The 16,937-nt window shown below is 39.7% G+C and overlaps 1 protein-coding gene across 3 annotated transcripts in view; it reads left to right on the top strand.

The window, feature by feature from the left end:
• DCAF5 (DDB1 and CUL4 associated factor 5) overlaps positions 1–16,937 on the top strand; it is a 105,933-nt gene that overhangs the window by 31,834 nt on the left and 57,162 nt on the right. For all 3 annotated transcript variants that reach the window (XM_049897613.1, XM_049897614.1, XM_049897615.1), the window contains exons 2-5: positions 3,902–4,045; positions 5,685–5,721; positions 6,815–6,954; positions 8,681–8,810. In XM_049897613.1, coding sequence (XP_049753570.1) covers positions 3,902–4,045; positions 5,685–5,721; positions 6,815–6,954; positions 8,681–8,810 — 451 coding nt within the window. The remainder of the gene's footprint in view (positions 1–3,901; positions 4,046–5,684; positions 5,722–6,814; positions 6,955–8,680; positions 8,811–16,937) is intronic.

The raw sequence follows: 16,937 nt of genomic DNA, 5'->3' as shown, positions 1-16,937 counted from the left end.
GCTGTGTCCCTTTGTTAAAACATCTCAGTTGATATTCCATCAGTTCCTGGAGCCTTGTTTTTCACCAGTGTTTTCCTTGCAGCTTGGACCTTTTCCTTCAGTACCATTGGTTCTTGATCATATGCTACCTCCTGAAATGGTTGAATGTCAACCAATTCTTTTCGGTACAGCGACTCTACATATTCCTTCCATCTTCTTTTGATGTTTCCTGCATCGTTTAGTATTTGCCCCCGTGGAATCCTTCGATATTGCAACTCGAGGCTTGAATTTTTTCTTCAGTGCTTTCAGCTTGAGGAATGCAGAGCATCATCTTCCCTTTCGATTTTCCTGTCTTCTATTAAATTTTATTATGAAATAAAATATGTTTATATCAAAAAGTCAAGAAATTATGAGAATGTATAAAGTAAAAATTAAAACAAAAGTCTCCCAACAGCCCTGACCTGTAGGTAGTGTCTACTGTAAACAACTTTTTTAGCCATCTGGGTATACAAATACAAGCATAGATATGCAAGTGTAGGCAGATGCATTTGTGCCTATTCTTGGGACACTTAGGTGCCAGGGATTCCTCATTGAACAAAACTGAGAAGACCCCTGCTGTTATAGGAGCTTTCTTTTCTTTCTTTTTTAAATGCACTTTATTTTTTAGAGCAGCTTTAGGAAAAAAAAAAAAAATTTTTTTTTTTTTTTTTTTTTAGCTTTAGGCGTACAGAAAAACTGCATGGAAGTGAAGAGTTCCTATATATCCCTTCGTCCCCCTCCTCTGCGGTTTCTCCCATTATTAACATCTTTCATTCATCTGGTACGGTTGTTGCCATGATAGACCAGTGTTGATACATTATTATTAACTAAAATAAAGTCCATTGTTTACATTAGGGTTTACCCTCTGTTGTACAGTTTTATGGGTTTTGACAAATGCACGGTATTGTGTAGCCACCATTGTAGTATCGTGCAGAATAGTTTCACTACCATTAAAATGTCCTGTGCTTCATCTGTTCATCCCTTCTCTCCTTCCCTCTACCTCTGGCAGCCACGGATTTGTTTACCATCTCTATAGTTTGCTTTTTCCAGAATGTCATATGGTTGGAATCGTAAAGTATTTAACTTTTTCAGACTGGCTTCTTTAACAGCAGCATGCATTTAAGATTTTTCGTGTCTTTTCATAGCTTGATAGCTCATTTCTTTTTATCACTGAATGACTGGGTTGCTTGTTTTCTTATTGTTTAGTTTTAAGAGTTCTTTGTATTTCTTGGATACAAGTCTTCTATTAGATAAGTTTTGCAAATGTTTATTCTCCTAACAATGCCTTTTGCAGAGTAGAAAATTTAATTTTAATGAAGCCAATTTATCAATTTTTTTTCTTTTATACATTGCCAAATCCAAGGTCACCTAGATTTTCTCCTGTGTTATCTTCTAGAAGTTGTATAAGTTTTGTGTTTAACATTTAGGTCTGTGACCCATTTTCAGTTACTGTTATAGATTGAATTGTGTTCCCCAGAATATGTGTTGTAAATCCTAACCTTTTTGCCTATAGTTATAACCCTACTTGGGAATGGGTTGGGTTTGTTATGTTAATGAGGCAGGATTAGTATAGGGTGTATTTTGAATCAATCTTTTTTGAGATATAAAAAGATTAAACAAGTGAGCAGAGCAGAGATGGAAGAGAAGTGCCATGCTACATGAAGACTACCGAGGAGCCAAAGAATAGAAGCCGAAGAGACAGGAACCTTTCCCCAGAGCCAACAAAGAGAGAAACCCTTCCCCTAAAGCTGGTGCGCTCAATTCAGACTTCTAGAGAGAATAGATTTCTGTTTGTTAAAGCCATCCACTTGTGGCATTTCTGTTATAGCAGCACTAGATAACTAAGACAGTCACTTTTTGTGAAAGGTGTAAAGTCTGCGCCTAGATTAATGCTTTTTGCATGTGATGGCCAATTGTTCCAGTACCATTTGTTGAAAAGACTATCCTTTCTTCATTGAACTGCCTTTGCTTCTTTGTTAAAGATCAGCTGACTATATTTGTGTAGGTCTGTTCCTGGGCTCTCTATTCTGTTTCATTGACCTATTTGTCTATTCTTTTGCCAGCACAATGCTGTCTTCATCACTGTAGCTTTATAGTAAGTCTTGAAGTTGAGTAGTATCAGTCCTCCAGCTTTGTCATTCTTCAATATTGTGTTGGCTCTTTTGGGTCTTCTGTCTTTCCAGTTTATTGATCAGTTTGTTGACATCCACAAAATAACTTGCTGGGATTTTGATTGGGATTGCATTGAATCTATAGATCATGTTGGGAAGAATTGATAATATTAAGTCTTCCTATCCATGAACATGGAATAGCTCTCCATTATTTAGATCTTTGATTTCTTTTATCAGAGTTTGTAGTTTTCCTCGTATAGATCTTGTACATATTTAGATTTATGTCTAGCCATTTTCTTTTTGGGAGGGGTGCTACTAATGTAAATGGTGTTACGTTTTTAATTTCAAATTCTAATTGTTCATTGCTAGTATATAGGAAAGCAGTTGACTTTTATATATTAACCTTGTATCCTGCAACCTTGGTATAATTGCTTATTAGTTTGAGAAGTTTGGAATTTACTATATAGACAGTCATATCACCTGTGAGTGAAAACAGTTTTATCTCTTCCTTCACAGTCTGTATACTTTTTTTTTTCTCTCTCTCTCTCCTATTGCCTTAGCTAGGACTTCAGTATGATGTTGAATAGGAGTGGTGAGAGGGAATATCCTTGTGTTGTAAAAATCTGAGACCTCTAAAGCCACCCTGCTCTTGCCTTCCCAGAGGCCCAGGTTGGTATGCATACTGTTTTACACCTCATCTTCGCCTTTAACAAAGAGATCTCTGGACAGCTTTCCCAAGTTAGCTCTTACAGGTTCACCAATTTAATGGCTGCATGGTATGCTATTGTATGGATTGACTATACTTTGTGACTGTTGTATTTTGAATTGAATGGAGGAGCCGAGGCAGGGGTACAGAGCTTGCTATGATTTGCTAACTGTTTGCTGCAGTTTTAACATACATTTTTATTAGAAAAGGAATATAACATAGACTTGTTATAAAAAATCAAACAGTGCTAAATATATAAAGTAAAAGTACCCCCCCCCCCCCCCCGCCCAATTCTGTCCTCATCTCTCTTCTAACCTTGTTTTCTAGAAGTACTAACTATGGTTACTGGTCTGGCGTTCATGCTTTTAGACATTTTTAATCCATCTGCAAGTATAAAGATTTGTACAGCATATATATTCTCATTTCCTAGGAGCTGGCTTGTGTAGTTTAATGTTGTTCACTTAATTTGGACTATTGAGAGTTATTCAGAGGAAGGAGCAGGGAGGAGCTTTACGGGAGCCAGATTCTGTCTACTCCTGCTACTGTGAGAGCCACGCAACTTCCTAGTTGTCATTTGTGCAGTATCCCATTGTCAGCGAGATTACATCAAGGAGAGTGCTTTGAAAACTAGTATGCTAGAAGTGAAGTATTACTTTAGAGTTCTTTGGTTGCAAGCAATAGAAACCAACTCAGTTTCCCTTAGGCAAAAAAAGGATTTTAGTGGAAAGATTCTGGGTAGCAAGGGAAATATTTAAACACCTGAGCCCCTGGAAAGACAGGAGCAGGGTGGCTTTGGTGAAGCTCTTGATATCAGTGCTTACCTCTTTCCTTTTCTGTATATGTCTGTTCAAGATTCAGATTCCTGGGAGCAGGTGCTTGTGCGGCCTAGAGGTCATGTGCCTACTGGTGGCTAAGAGGAAGAGCCCTGGGTTTATATACCCAGTCAGAATCTCATGGGGTTGGGGAGGTGCAGTTTTGGAAAGAATGGGATTCAAGGCTGGCAAAACCAAGTGTCGGCCTTGAAATGTCAGCTGTTTTAACCCTGGGTTCTTGTTCCCCTCTCCAGGAGGAGACGATCGTCGGGTCCTGCTGTGGCACATGGAACAAGCCATCCACTCCAGAGTCAAGCCCATACAGCTGAAAGGAGAGCATCATTCCAACATTTTTTGCCTGGCTTTCAACAGTGGGAATACCAAAATATTCTCTGGAGGTGAGAGGAAGGGAAATTTCCACCTTGGAAAATCCACTGTGGCCAGAACTTTATAGAAAGGAGAGTTAAGAGCACTCCTTTTTTTCCCCTTTATCTCACTGAGCTGTGGTTTCCCATAGCTTGTCTTCTCTGCCTTACCGCAGTTTAGACACATGTCTTAGGGTAGTCTTCTTCCTTCCTCCCCATCCTCCCCTCCCACATTCAAGTTTTTATTTTTTGACTATATAAACTGTGTGAAGTCGGGACTACACATTATGAATATAGTGTTCTTGAGCTCTTTGATGAAATAAGGAGAAATGCAAGAGAAAAAAAATTGTGGATTTAAAGAAAAAAGAATTATGGATAAAAACTTCCCCATCATTTGTAATCACAACTATCAAATTTTAATGTTTTAAGAGATCTTAAGGAGGGGGGAAGTGCAGAACAGAATTTCACATTCTCATGGACTCCAGACTTTCTGGAGCCATGGAGGCTCTATGAACCTTTAAAACTATTGCCCTTAGATAATCTTTAAACCTTAAACCAAAAATATCCCCAGAAGTCTTCTTAAAACGAAACAATAGTTTAGCTTAACTAGTAAAGAATGTCTGTCTTGAGCATTATGCTCTTCTAAGAACTATCTATATGGGATCAAAGTGACAGCAGCAACTCAGGAATCTTAGGGGGCAGTGAGTTTACGTTAATGGGGGAGGAACAGCTGGGTAAAGGAGGGTGAGGATGGTTGTACAACTTGAAGAATGTAATCAGTGTCACTGAATTGTGCATGTAGAGACTGTTGAATTAATGTATGTTTTGCTGTTTATATTCTCAACAACAACAAAATAAATAAATTTTAATAAAAAATACTGAACTGAAAGAAAACGATTAAAAGACCTGAATATAAACCCTTAAAAATAAAGAGAGAGCGAGATCTTCAGGAGGAGATAATGATGAGGATATGAGTAGTAGGTAACTTTTATTGGGGGGGCTTATTAAGTGCTTGGCCCTGTTCTAAATGATACAGCTATTAGACTTTACAGATTAAAAAAAAGTGAGGCATACAGAAGCTACCCGAATGGGACACGAGGAGAAAGAGTGGAGGGAAGTACTGTGCTATCTCATCAGAGGGAGAGCAATTAGGAGTGTATAGCAAGGTGTATGTAAATTTTTATATGAGAGACTGACCTGATTTGTAAACTTTCACTTAAAGCACAATAAAAATTAATTAAAAAAAAAAAAGTGAGGCATAGAAAAAGCTAGAGAGCTTATTTCAGGTCTCACAGCTAATGAGTATTTTTCTAAAAACAATAACAACAACAGAAAACTCAGTAACCTGGTGGATTGTTTATTTGCCCATAGTCATTCATCCTTTTTCTCAGTGGCCAAGGTTTTTTCACACCATCCACTGAATAGTACATTTTGGGATGGTTATTACGTTATACCTAGTTGCTATTAAGTTTTTAAAGAAAGACTCTATAAAATAAAGTACTATGTTCCTTAGATTATTGTAATAAATCTTTTTCTAGTTAACTCTCCTTATTTGTGTTAAATTAACTTTGTTCATATTTTTTTCCCTGAAAATTTTAAAATACTAAATTGTAATGTGGTTGGGAAACATCTTCGCAGGAATGACTAAATGCCTGTTTTTTTTCCTTTATAGGAAATGATGAGCAAGTTATCCTCCATGATGTTGAAAGGTAAATAGATTGTTGGTGTGTGAAGGTGACTGACTGTTTTTCATACAGAGAGGCAAATATCCGTTTAGGCCAAGTGGTTTTTGTTTCTTGAAAAAAAATAACGTGAAACCAGCTGTCTTTCTGAAAAATAGTTTTGAAATAATGTTTTGATTTAAAAATATATATTTTTGCAAAGGAGCCCTGGTGGCACAGTAGTTAAGAGCTTGGCTGCTAACCAAAATGTTGGCGGCTCGAATCTACCAGCCGCTCCTTGGAAATCCTATTGGGCAGTTCCACTCTGTCTTATAGGGTCGCCATGAGTCGGAATCAACTCAACAGCAACAGGTTTGGTTTGGTTTTATATTTGCAAAGTTGGTATGAAATCATAGTTTTCAGGTGAAAATTTAAAGAGAGATGTTAGAAGGGAAGGGAACATACTAATAATAATAGCTAAAATTTATTGAGTTCTTATTATGTGCCAGGAACTGTTGAAAGTGTTCTGTATGAATGAATCCATTTAACCCTCATAATTTTATGAGATGACACTATTATGATCTCCAGTACATGTGGGGAAACTGAGACACAGAGGTGTTGAGTCACTTTAAGGTCAAATGGTGCTGGGATCTGAACCTAGGCAATTTGGTCTCAGAGCCATGCTCCTAATCACCATGCCAGGCTGCCAGGAGGGCCCTCTTTTGGCATCAGATTCCCACCCTTGCTAACATCAGACCTGGTTGCTTTAAAGCTTTCCAGAAATCAAGCAGCACTCCCAAATCTGCGCACAGACACATTCTGTAATAAATGAAAGCATGAAACTCATCTATGGAGTCACCTTTAAATATGCTTATTTCATGCAAAAAGCAAACTTATTATGAAATGTATAAAAAGTGTCTTTAATAGTACCATTTTTTGTTTGTTTTTAACCTGAAAGTTGAACCATCTGCCTTTTAGGAAAAGGCCAATATGTACTATAATGTCCTTCAAGTTTAGCGAGATTGATTTTCTCATAAAAACAAAGGAGATCTCCACCCTGGATACCAGAGGGTGGGACTCTGCACAATGGTTGTGTGTATGTGTGTGCCTGTGTGCCTCTCTCTTGTTCTCTGTTTCTCAGCAGCGAGACCCTAGATGTGTTTGCCCATGAAGATGCAGTATATGGCTTGTCCGTGAGCCCAGTGAATGACAACATTTTTGCCAGCTCTTCAGATGATGGCCGGGTTCTCATCTGGGACATCCGAGAGTCTCCCCATGGAGGTAGGATCACAGTGCAAAAGGCTGTTTGACTGCGATGGAGAATTTCATGTCAAGTTCATTGCAGATGCAGTTTGTGACCTGAGTGATCTGGGAGCAGAAATGTGAAACTGTTGCGTGCAGCATAGATGTGTATCCTTGGAGGTCCCGTTCCCGAGTGAATCTCTACAATCCTATCAGTAGCTTGGTGTTCAGTGGTCCCAGTGGAGCAGATGTGGTGCCTTGTTGTCGAGAGCAACCACCAAGGGCCAGCACTGTGGGTGGTGCTGACATGCACAGCTTGGTTGTTTACCTAGAATGGGGGTGTTACATACTTTCTTGCATCCTAGTCTCAAGCTTGTTATTTGGCTGAAAGAACCATAGAACCTCACCTGACTGTGTATTGGATCTTAAAATGATGGCAAATACACTCTGGTTAAGGGGGATTATCTATGTGAGTTCCTCCTCTAAATGTGTCTCTGAAGTATAAAATGAAGGACTTGTTCTGTTTTCTCCAGAATTCTTCATGCAATGCTCATTTCATTTCCTGTAGAGAAATTTCTATCTGTAATTGTCTGTCCTCAAAGGCCCTTTCCTCCAGCACCACCTTCTTCTGTGCCACTGCCGCCCCCCACCCTTGGCACAGCTTTGTAATGATCACGCCTGTACACATAGAGTTACTGTCCTGCCTTCATTGTCTGTCCTATTACTGTGGTCTGGGTCTTTTTATTGTTCTGTATTCCAGACATTTAATACACTGGGCTGTGCTCGTCACTGAGGTTCAGGCTCTAAGAGAAGCTTGTTCTTAGGATCAGGCAGGCAAGGCAGTGGCAAGCTGCCCTGTGGTTGAGTCACTGTGTGCTTGGGAGGTGAAATTCTCTTTGTCTGAACTGCGTGATGGCTGAGATGACCGAGTATATCACCTGCCTGGAAGCCTGTGCAGGATTACATTACGGAAATCATAGACTGGGAAGTGCTTTCTGTCTGTTACTTCTAACAGGCTCCACAGGAGTGTGCCTTCCTAAATAGCAAAGTGATTCCTTCCTCATTTGGAGCCTGCTGATATATGCAGCGCTACAGGTTTCTAGGTGAAGTTAATTAGGAGCTGGTGGAATGCAAGAGAAGTTCATGGGTTAGGTGTATTTTTTTTTTTTTAAAGTATTCCACTGCTGGGAATGAAATCATAAAGTTCTTGACTGAGGCCGTTTTCTTCACTTGTACCCCTTTTCAATTTAGGAATCAGCGTGAACCAGATGGAAAAACTGCACTATTGTTTTGCAATACTTCTCATTAAACCTGTGTGTAGTTTTAAAACTTTTAATTTCTAAAACCAACACATTTGGATTAAAGGTATAACAATCCTACTAGTAATTGGCAGTGAATTTTTTCAGCTGATGTGGAATTCAATTTTACTTACTATAAAACAGCTTACTTCCCCAGTTACAGTGCCATTGTGTTTTGTCACAGCATCTGAATAGGTGTTGTATATACTTCTGAGTATTAATAGTTTAAGATTTGGTTAAATGTTTTTAAGCTGCTGTTTTCAGACCTTCTGTGAGCAGAAAGTGTGCACAAGGACTTGTGGGGACCTTGTGAGTAACGGCTACTGGGATAATATGCTACTTTGGGGTTCCAGCCCATTGGAGTGTTATTAAAGGGTGTGTTCCTATTCACCTTCACATTCCTGCTTGTCTGCCTGCCACTGGGCCAGGCACTGGAATGAACTGATCATCATTTCTCTTTCTCACAGAGCCCTTCTGCCTGGCCAACTATCCGTCAGCCTTTCATAGTGTCATGTTTAACCCTGTGGAGCCCCGGCTACTGGCCACAGCCAATTCAAAGGAAGGAGTAGGACTCTGGGATATTCGAAAACCTCAGAGGTGAGCCAGCTTTATTCACAAGGTGTAAAAACTTTTCTCCACCTCATCTCTCAGATAATGTGATCAGCCCACAAGGGTTGTGAGACGTGTTTGGCAGTCACTCTCAATTGGGCGTCTCCTAACAAGTACCGTGTCTCTGAAGCCAGGGGAGCCATGTTTCCAGGAGGCAGACAGTGTGAGAAATCCACAGTCCTAGCTGAAGAATCATAAACTGTGATCTGGACTCTAAGCAGGGTCAATTCTAGGCAAATTTATGAAGTGGTAAGCACTTCCCTTTAGTACTGCCTCCCTGCTTTAGGCCCAGTGTGCACCAGATGCACAGGAGTTCCTGCCAGCGAGGAAAAATCCGTCCAACTCACTGACACTGAGCCAGGGGTTAGCTACCCAGGCTGGAGGGGGTACCTAGATGGGCTTTGGGAGGATGCACACCCCTAACATTGTATGGAAATTTTATTGTGTATTCACACAAGCGCATTTTTCTGAGGTGGGGTTTGTTTACTCCAGAGGACCAGTGAAGACAACAACAAAAGGTTATGAACTACTGCAGTACGGTGTTAGGAACCTAACGTGTTTCCCTTTCTGATTGCACTGGTAAAAGAGTACACTTAGGACAATCCTGAACCGATGGTTCGAATCACTAATGGGGGAATTTCAGGCTTCATTAAGAGAAATGTGGGGAGAGGAGAAGAGTAGGAGGTTTTTTTTTTATATGCTCCTTAAATCTGATGGGGGAGAGACCACCTTTTATGGCACCTGTGTATACAGCTGGCCTTGCTTTTAGACTTACATGCATTGCTAGCTCCTCTGGGAATTCTACGTGGGAGGTAATTTCTCACTTTGTAAAGCAACACTGCAGAAAAATATCATGGAAACTAAACCAGGTTATGATTTATTTCATGGGCCTCAGATGAAAAGGGCAGTTAAGTACAGAGGATTATCTTCCTTGATGATTTTTAATCCTAGCTAATTCTCTCCATGGGGTAGGCAGAGAGAGTTGGTTCTATTACAGCAGATCTTTGTTGCCCAGAGGGGTACCCCTGGTGGTGAGCAGGGCTCCCTGAGGCTCCACAGGGCAACAGATTTTTCCTGCTTTCTCTGTTGCATACGTACCTGGCTCTTGCTTTTCTATGCTGCTGGCATGTGTGTAGTGGCAGGACCCCTATTGTGTCTTCGTACTGTGTGTTTAGGGAGGCTTGTTGCTCTCTGCCAGGAAGACATCTCCTGTGTTCAGCTTGCGTTCTCTGCCACTTCAGGCTCCGTAGGAACAACAGTTCTGGCTCACCCATATTACGAAAGCCAGAATTCGGACTAACTATTCTAGCTGTCTCCTCCCAACCTGCCATCTTCCATACTTACTGTAATGAATAGCTGGCAAGTGGAGTGGGGCGCTGAGCTATTCATCCCCAGTGGAAAGCTTGAGTAATTTGTGATGTCAGCCGGCTGTTGAGAGAAAAGGTGTATGTACTTGTTTTAATTCGCTTCTTTCTCCCCCAACCTCCTCCACCAGTTTCCTGCTGTGCATTGTACTTATGTCCTGTTCCCCTTACTACTTGTCTTCTCACTAAACGTGGTTTCTTTCTTTTTTAAAAATTCTAAGGGTTGATTATTGTTGTGTTTTTTATAATAACATTTATTAGATTTAGGTCTTTTGTGCAGAAAAGTGTATAAGAAAACAAAAATTGCACATAATCCCATCTCTGGGTTATCTGTTTTACATATGTTCTTTAAATGTTTATATGTCACTGAGTCTTCTCCTGCCCAGTCTCTAGTCACTCTCTACAAAAGTAACCAGTCCACAGTTTGTTATGTATCATTCCAGAACGTAAGTTAATGCATACTCTGGCATGTATATGTATCCTTTAAAAAATTTAGACTGAAGGAACCATGTAATAATACGCACTGTCCTCAACCTCTTTTCTCAATTAATAATATGTTTTGGAGCTCTTTTTATGTCAGCACTTACAGGTATAGCTCATTCTCCACCCTCCCCGCAGCCCCTGCAACTCTCCATTGACCCTTTCCCCTGCCCCTGATAACCTCTGATCTTTCGTTTTGATAGATTTGCTTATTCTAGATATTTCATAAAAGTGGTATCATCCTGTTACAGATTGAATTGTGTCCCCCCAAAATGTGTGTATCAATTTGGCTAGGCCATGATTGCCAGTATCGTGTGATTGTCCACCATTTTGTCATCTGATGTGATTTTCCTATGTGTTGTAAATCCTACCTCTGTGATGTTGATGAGGTGGGGTTAGCCATAGTTATATTAATGAGGCAGGACTCAATCTACAGGATTAGGTTGTGTCTTAAATCAATCTCTTTTAAGATATAAAGAGATAAGTGAGCAGAGAGACAGGCGGACCTCATACCACCGTGACAAAAACACCAGGAGCATAGTGTGTCCTTTGGACCTGGGGTCCCTGTGCTGAGACGCTCCTTGACCAGGGGAAGATTGATGACAAGAACCTTCCCCCACAGCTGACAGAAAAAGCTTTCGCCGGAGCTGGCATCCTGGATTCAGACTTCTATCCACCTAGACTGTGAGAGAAAAAATTTTTCTTTGTTAAAGGCATCTGCTTGTGATATTTCTGTTATAGCAGCACTAGATAACTAAGACACATCCTATATTTGATTCTTTGTATCAGACTTATTTCACTTAGCATAATGTTTTTAAGGTTCATTCGTGTGATGAATGGCAGGTATCTGAACTTCATTTCTCTTAATAGCTGAATAATATTCTATTGTATGTATGTACCCCATTTGGTTGATCCATTCTTCTTATCATTCTTGATGGGCTGTTAGGTTTTTCCTACCTTTTGGCTACTGTGAATAATGCTGGTGTGCATGTGTCTGTTTGAGCTGCTGCTTTCAATTCTTTTGGGTATAATTCCACCTATGAGTGGAATTGCTAGGTCATGTGGTAATTCTGTATTTAACTTTTTTAGAAATCGCCACAGCGGTTTTCCGCACTGGCTCCACCATTTTAATTCCCGCCAGCAATATACAAGTGTTCCATTTTCTTCATGTCCTCACCAAAAGCTCATTTTTTTTTAATGACTTCATGGTATTTCATTTATACAATGTACGCAGCAACCAAGATACCTTGTTTCCATTTTTTTGGCCATTTTAAACAATGGTGGATTAATCCTGGTTGCACATCTATCTTGGCCTACTTTTGCAAAAATATTTGTAGGGAATTGCTGCATCAAAGGGTATATGTATTTAAATTTTTGGAAAAAATTGTCAAATTGCCCTCCAAAACACCTGCCCTGATTTACAAACCTACCAACACTGTATAAGAGAAGGTGTTTCTCCAGACCCTCACCAACACTTAACTTTTTGTTAATCTAATAGGGGGAAATAATATCTTTGTTTTGATTTCTTCTTTAATTATGAGTGAGGTTATATGGTTCCTTTGGTAACCTATCATTTTCAAAGCCCATATGGAAGAAAAGTCATTTGTTAAGACTAATTGGTAACCTTGACCGATTTTTTTCTCGGAATGGCACAGCGCCATGGGGACTAGGATAGCTTTACCTGGTTTCTTTCAACTGTTTTAAAGTTCTGTGAGATTTTTCTGGGCATGAGGCAGAAAAGGGACATGAAATATTCTTGAGTTGCTGTTCTTAAATTCACATCCACTGGTATTCTGAGATTAAATTACAGATCTTTTTGATTCAAATACCCTTCGTACAAGTTGGTGTGGGGGAGGGGGAGAGAGCCCTTTGTCTTTTCTTTGCAGGATTAGGTAATTGTGCCCAGATGCAATGGATGATTTGTCTCCTGAGCACAGCTGCCTAGAAACTCCGACCCAGATCTTGGGGCATTCGAATCCCCTGGGAGGACAAGCCTGGAACAGGATTGATCTATTTCAGAGATACTGAAAGTCTAGGGAAAGATTTTAGGGGACTTGTAAACCCCTTATAATTGCAGTTAAAATTGCGTGCTTGTATGTCTGAGGGAGCATGCACGTAGAGTGTTTTCTGGGGAGGGGAAAGAGCTTTTAGTGAGTTCTCATAGAGACCCATGGCCCCAGAAGGATAACAGTCACTCTGTGTTCTGGAGATTTTAGGTTTAAAGCCTGTCGTGGCTCCTTGCCACGCTTATAAGTGGTTTCCAGTTTGTAATAGCTTAGGAGTGTGGATGAATTTCAGGGCCTACTCAGAAGGGCTATTGGCCTTCTAGAAATACAGTAATCTCTTTGGAATAATGAGGGGCCTCACACTGAACCCCTTTTCCTTCCTGGCTTAACCTGTGGACTCTTTCATGCTTGAATGGCTTCACTGGCCCACCCTAAGCCTAAACCATACTTCTGTATTTTAGCTTGTACATGTGTGAACAGGTTCACTTTTGGTTCACAGAGTTAGCTGGGGCACTTTCTTCCCATTGCTGCCCTGAAATAAGTTGATTACAGGGCTGGCTGATAGCGTAAAATGTCAGTCCTAAAAGGGACTTTAGGAGCCCTGGTGGCACAGTGGTTAAGAGCTATGGCTTCTAACCAAAAGGTCAGCAGTTTGAATTTACCAGCCGCTCCCTAGAAACCCTATGGGGCATTTCTACTCTACCCTATAGAGTCACTATGAGTCAGAATTGATTCGATGGCAATGAGTTTGGTTTTTTGGTTTAAAAGGGACTTTAGTTATCGTCTGATCTGACTTCCTCATTGTGCAGATTAAGAAACTAGCCCAGTCAGGTAAAGGGAGGCAGTGGAAGAGCTTGATCATTTAAATGTAGGATCTGAAGCTATATTTGTTGGGGGCAAATCCAGGCAGTACACTTAGTAACTAAATGATCTTGATCAAGTTACTTCACCTCTCAGTGCCTCATAATAATAGTAGTAGCTAACATTCATTAAGCACTTACTATATGTGGTAACCCTGGTGGCACAGTGGTTAAGAGCTCTGCTGCTAACCAAAAGGTTGGCAGTTCAAATCTACCAGCCACTCCTTGGAAACCCTATGGGGGCAGTTCTACTCTGTCCTGGTCCTGTAGGATCACTATGAGTCGGAATCGACTCAACAGCAATGGGTTTTTTATGTGCTAGGGATTGTGCTAATCCTTGACAATTATATGAATTACCTTATTTAATCCTTGTGAAAATCATATGAAGTAGGTTCTATGATTCTTAATATAGATAAATCAAGGCACAGAGAGGTGAAATACCTTGTTGGTGTATATATATCATGCTCTGTCCCACACCCCCCCTTTTTTTTTTTTAAATAAAATAGGGTCCCTGCACATTCTAATTTTCTTTCATCTATACCTCCTTGCAATAAAGCTTTTTCAAGATTCCTCTTACAAGTTTCTCTAATACAGTCCTATCCAGCTCCAGATAGGCTTTGTGGGTCTAAAAGTTACACCTGTTTTCATGCATGACCTCCTGTCCCAGCCCCTGTCTACATGCTGGCTTTCCTGGTTTCTTACCCATCAGAGCCTGGAAACCTGCATGTCCCACTTACTTTTACTGGAACAAAGCTTGTAAAATAGTTGCCAACAGGCCAGGTTCAGCCCATGGAGATACTTTGTTTGGGTACGTGATATAATAAAGTTTGGAAAAGTATACAGAAAAATCCTGATTTCTCTCAAAAAAGTCAAAAGATCTGATATCATTGACCCTTTATTCTCATATGGCAAGAGTCAGCTGGAGCTGAGTCATGGCTTCCACTTTAAGCCTTTACAGTGCTTGAAGGGTCCCACCACTTCTTGATGTCTTACTCCAGGTGTGCCTCCCATATTTACAATACTTGTCTGGCCCTGTGGACGCTGAGATTTGAAAGGTCTGCATTAGAGATTTTAGTAGTAGAGTGGGCCATAGGATGGGGAACATAAGTATAAGTGACTAGACAAGGTGTCATTTAGTTAATTTAGGTTATTCTTGCTGGTGTCTTTTCACAGCCTGTGTCACTGCCAACATTCTACTTATGTCTTGCTTGGACTATTGTAATGTCCTCTGAACAGTTCAGAACTGAAATCCTCTGGCATCTAGAAAGTTTAGGAAAAGCCGTTTCCCCCACCGTCACTCTGTTTGTCTCCCTTTTTCATTGCATGTTTTATCTGTCTGCTTACTTACTACCATTCTCCATTCTAATCTCTTCAATTTGTGTCACTTTCTGTCAGGAACTGTTAATTCTGTGACAGTAACAGTGTCTTGATTTGACAAGGATAATAAAGAGAGTGGTTCTTTCCCACTCAGTAATAAAACTGGGGCAAGCCAGGAATTTCTATAAGGACTTACCATACAAAATGGTGCTTTAATGTGTTGTGTAAATGACACATCTGAAAATGGGCTCTGAGAACCTCAGCTCGCTTTGGGAGCCTCTAGATTAAGTGTTTGTTGAATAGAACCTGTGCCAATCCTACTTGCGTAGAGACCAAATTAAGTATAACTCTTTGTCTTCTGAACAAGGCAGGCAATCTCTGCCACGTTGCGTTTGAGGGTCGCTCGTGCTATTATGGGAGAATAGAGACAAGAGGTTTAACCTTAAAGGCTAGAAAAGGTACTCATGCTGTGATGTTTGTTGAAACTTTAAAGAATGAGTCTTGCGTGGTCTTGGCCTCCTTCTTGGAATGCAAAGCCATCAGGATAGAGAAAGATTTCTCATACTTTTTAAACAGAACACAAAAAGCGTTCTAAAAGAAAGAAAAAATTGATAAGTTGGACTTTATTAAAATTTAAAACTTTTGTTCATCAAAGACACTTTAAAAGAGTGAAAAAATATTTCAAAGACAATGCAAAGTTTGGGAAAAAATGTTCATAATACATATATTGAACGAGGGTTCATGTCCAAAATATGTAAAGAAATATAAGTAGAAAAAGACAACCCAATTTTTAAAATAGGCAAAAATGTTGAACAGGTGCTTTACAAAAGAAGATATCCAAATAGCCAATAAGCATTTGAAAGGTATTCAGCATTATTACTCATCAGGGAAGTGTAAATTAAAACCATAATGAGTTATCGCTAACACTCAGAATGGTTAGCATTAAAGACTGATAAAACCAAGTATTGCCAAGGATGTGGAGCAACAGGAACTCATACACATTTTAGTTGAGTGTAAATTGATACAACCACTTGGGAAAACTATTTTTTAGTATCTACTAAAGCTAAACATACGACTTCATGGTCCAACAATCTAACTCTTAAGTATATCTAAGAGAAATAAGTACATATTTCTATCAAAGACATGTACAAGAATATTCATAGCACCTTTATTCACATTAGCCAAAAGCTGAAAACAACCCAGATGTCTAATCAAAGAAGAATGGACAAATAATATGTGGAATGTACAAGAGAACATTACACAGACATAAAAAAAGAATGAACTACTACAGATTGGCACATTGACATGAATGAATCTCAACCGTAATGTCGAATGAAAGAAGTCAGATACAAAAGAGTGCATATTATATGATTGCAATTATATGATGTCCAAGAAGAGGTAGGCTATAGAAGTCAGAATAGTGGTTACCTCTGGATAAAGTATTGACTAGGAAGGCATGAGGGAAACTTCTGGGGTTTTATATCTTAATTTGGGTGGTAGCTTCATGGGTATATACTTAAATAAAACTTTTTTGAGCTATATACTTAGAATTAGGGCACTTTATTGTTATATCTTTAAAAAAAAAAAAATCCAAGCTCACTACTGTCCTGGAGTGGGTATTTACCTTCTTTAGTATAACTCCAGTGACTGTAGCAACATCACCAGCCCTTTAGGAAACTGGCTTGAAGGGGCAAGGGAGGGAGAGAGAAGAGAATTAGAGAACCCAGATGTTTAGATGGGATTATGGAAACTGCAACAAAAAAGCTGGGGATCATTTAGATGTCAAAATGATTACTGGTCAGGGGACATGCCTTCTGGTTAGCCACTCTCTCTTTTCTCCCACTCACCCAATTTCACCATATACGTAGACAATACTCAAGAAAATGTTCTGTCCTTTGAAACCCTTAATAAAAAGCTTGTTTTCTCACCAGAATTGTGTTTTCTTAACTTCTTTGTTTTTATTAATATCACCATCACTTTTATAATCATCCAGGTTGAAATCCCAGAGTTCCGTTTGACTTTTCTTTCTCTCCGTCTGCTGTAAATAATTAGCCTTGCTCTGTGTTTAGTACCTGGCTGCTTTTTTCA

Source organism: Elephas maximus, chromosome 10, assembly GCF_024166365.1.
Source record: "Elephas maximus indicus isolate mEleMax1 chromosome 10, mEleMax1 primary haplotype, whole genome shotgun sequence".
NCBI classification, from domain to species: Eukaryota; Metazoa; Chordata; class Mammalia; order Proboscidea; family Elephantidae; genus Elephas; species Elephas maximus.
Note: the sequence above shows the minus strand (reverse complement) of the source record. Positions and strands in the feature narration are given on the sequence as shown.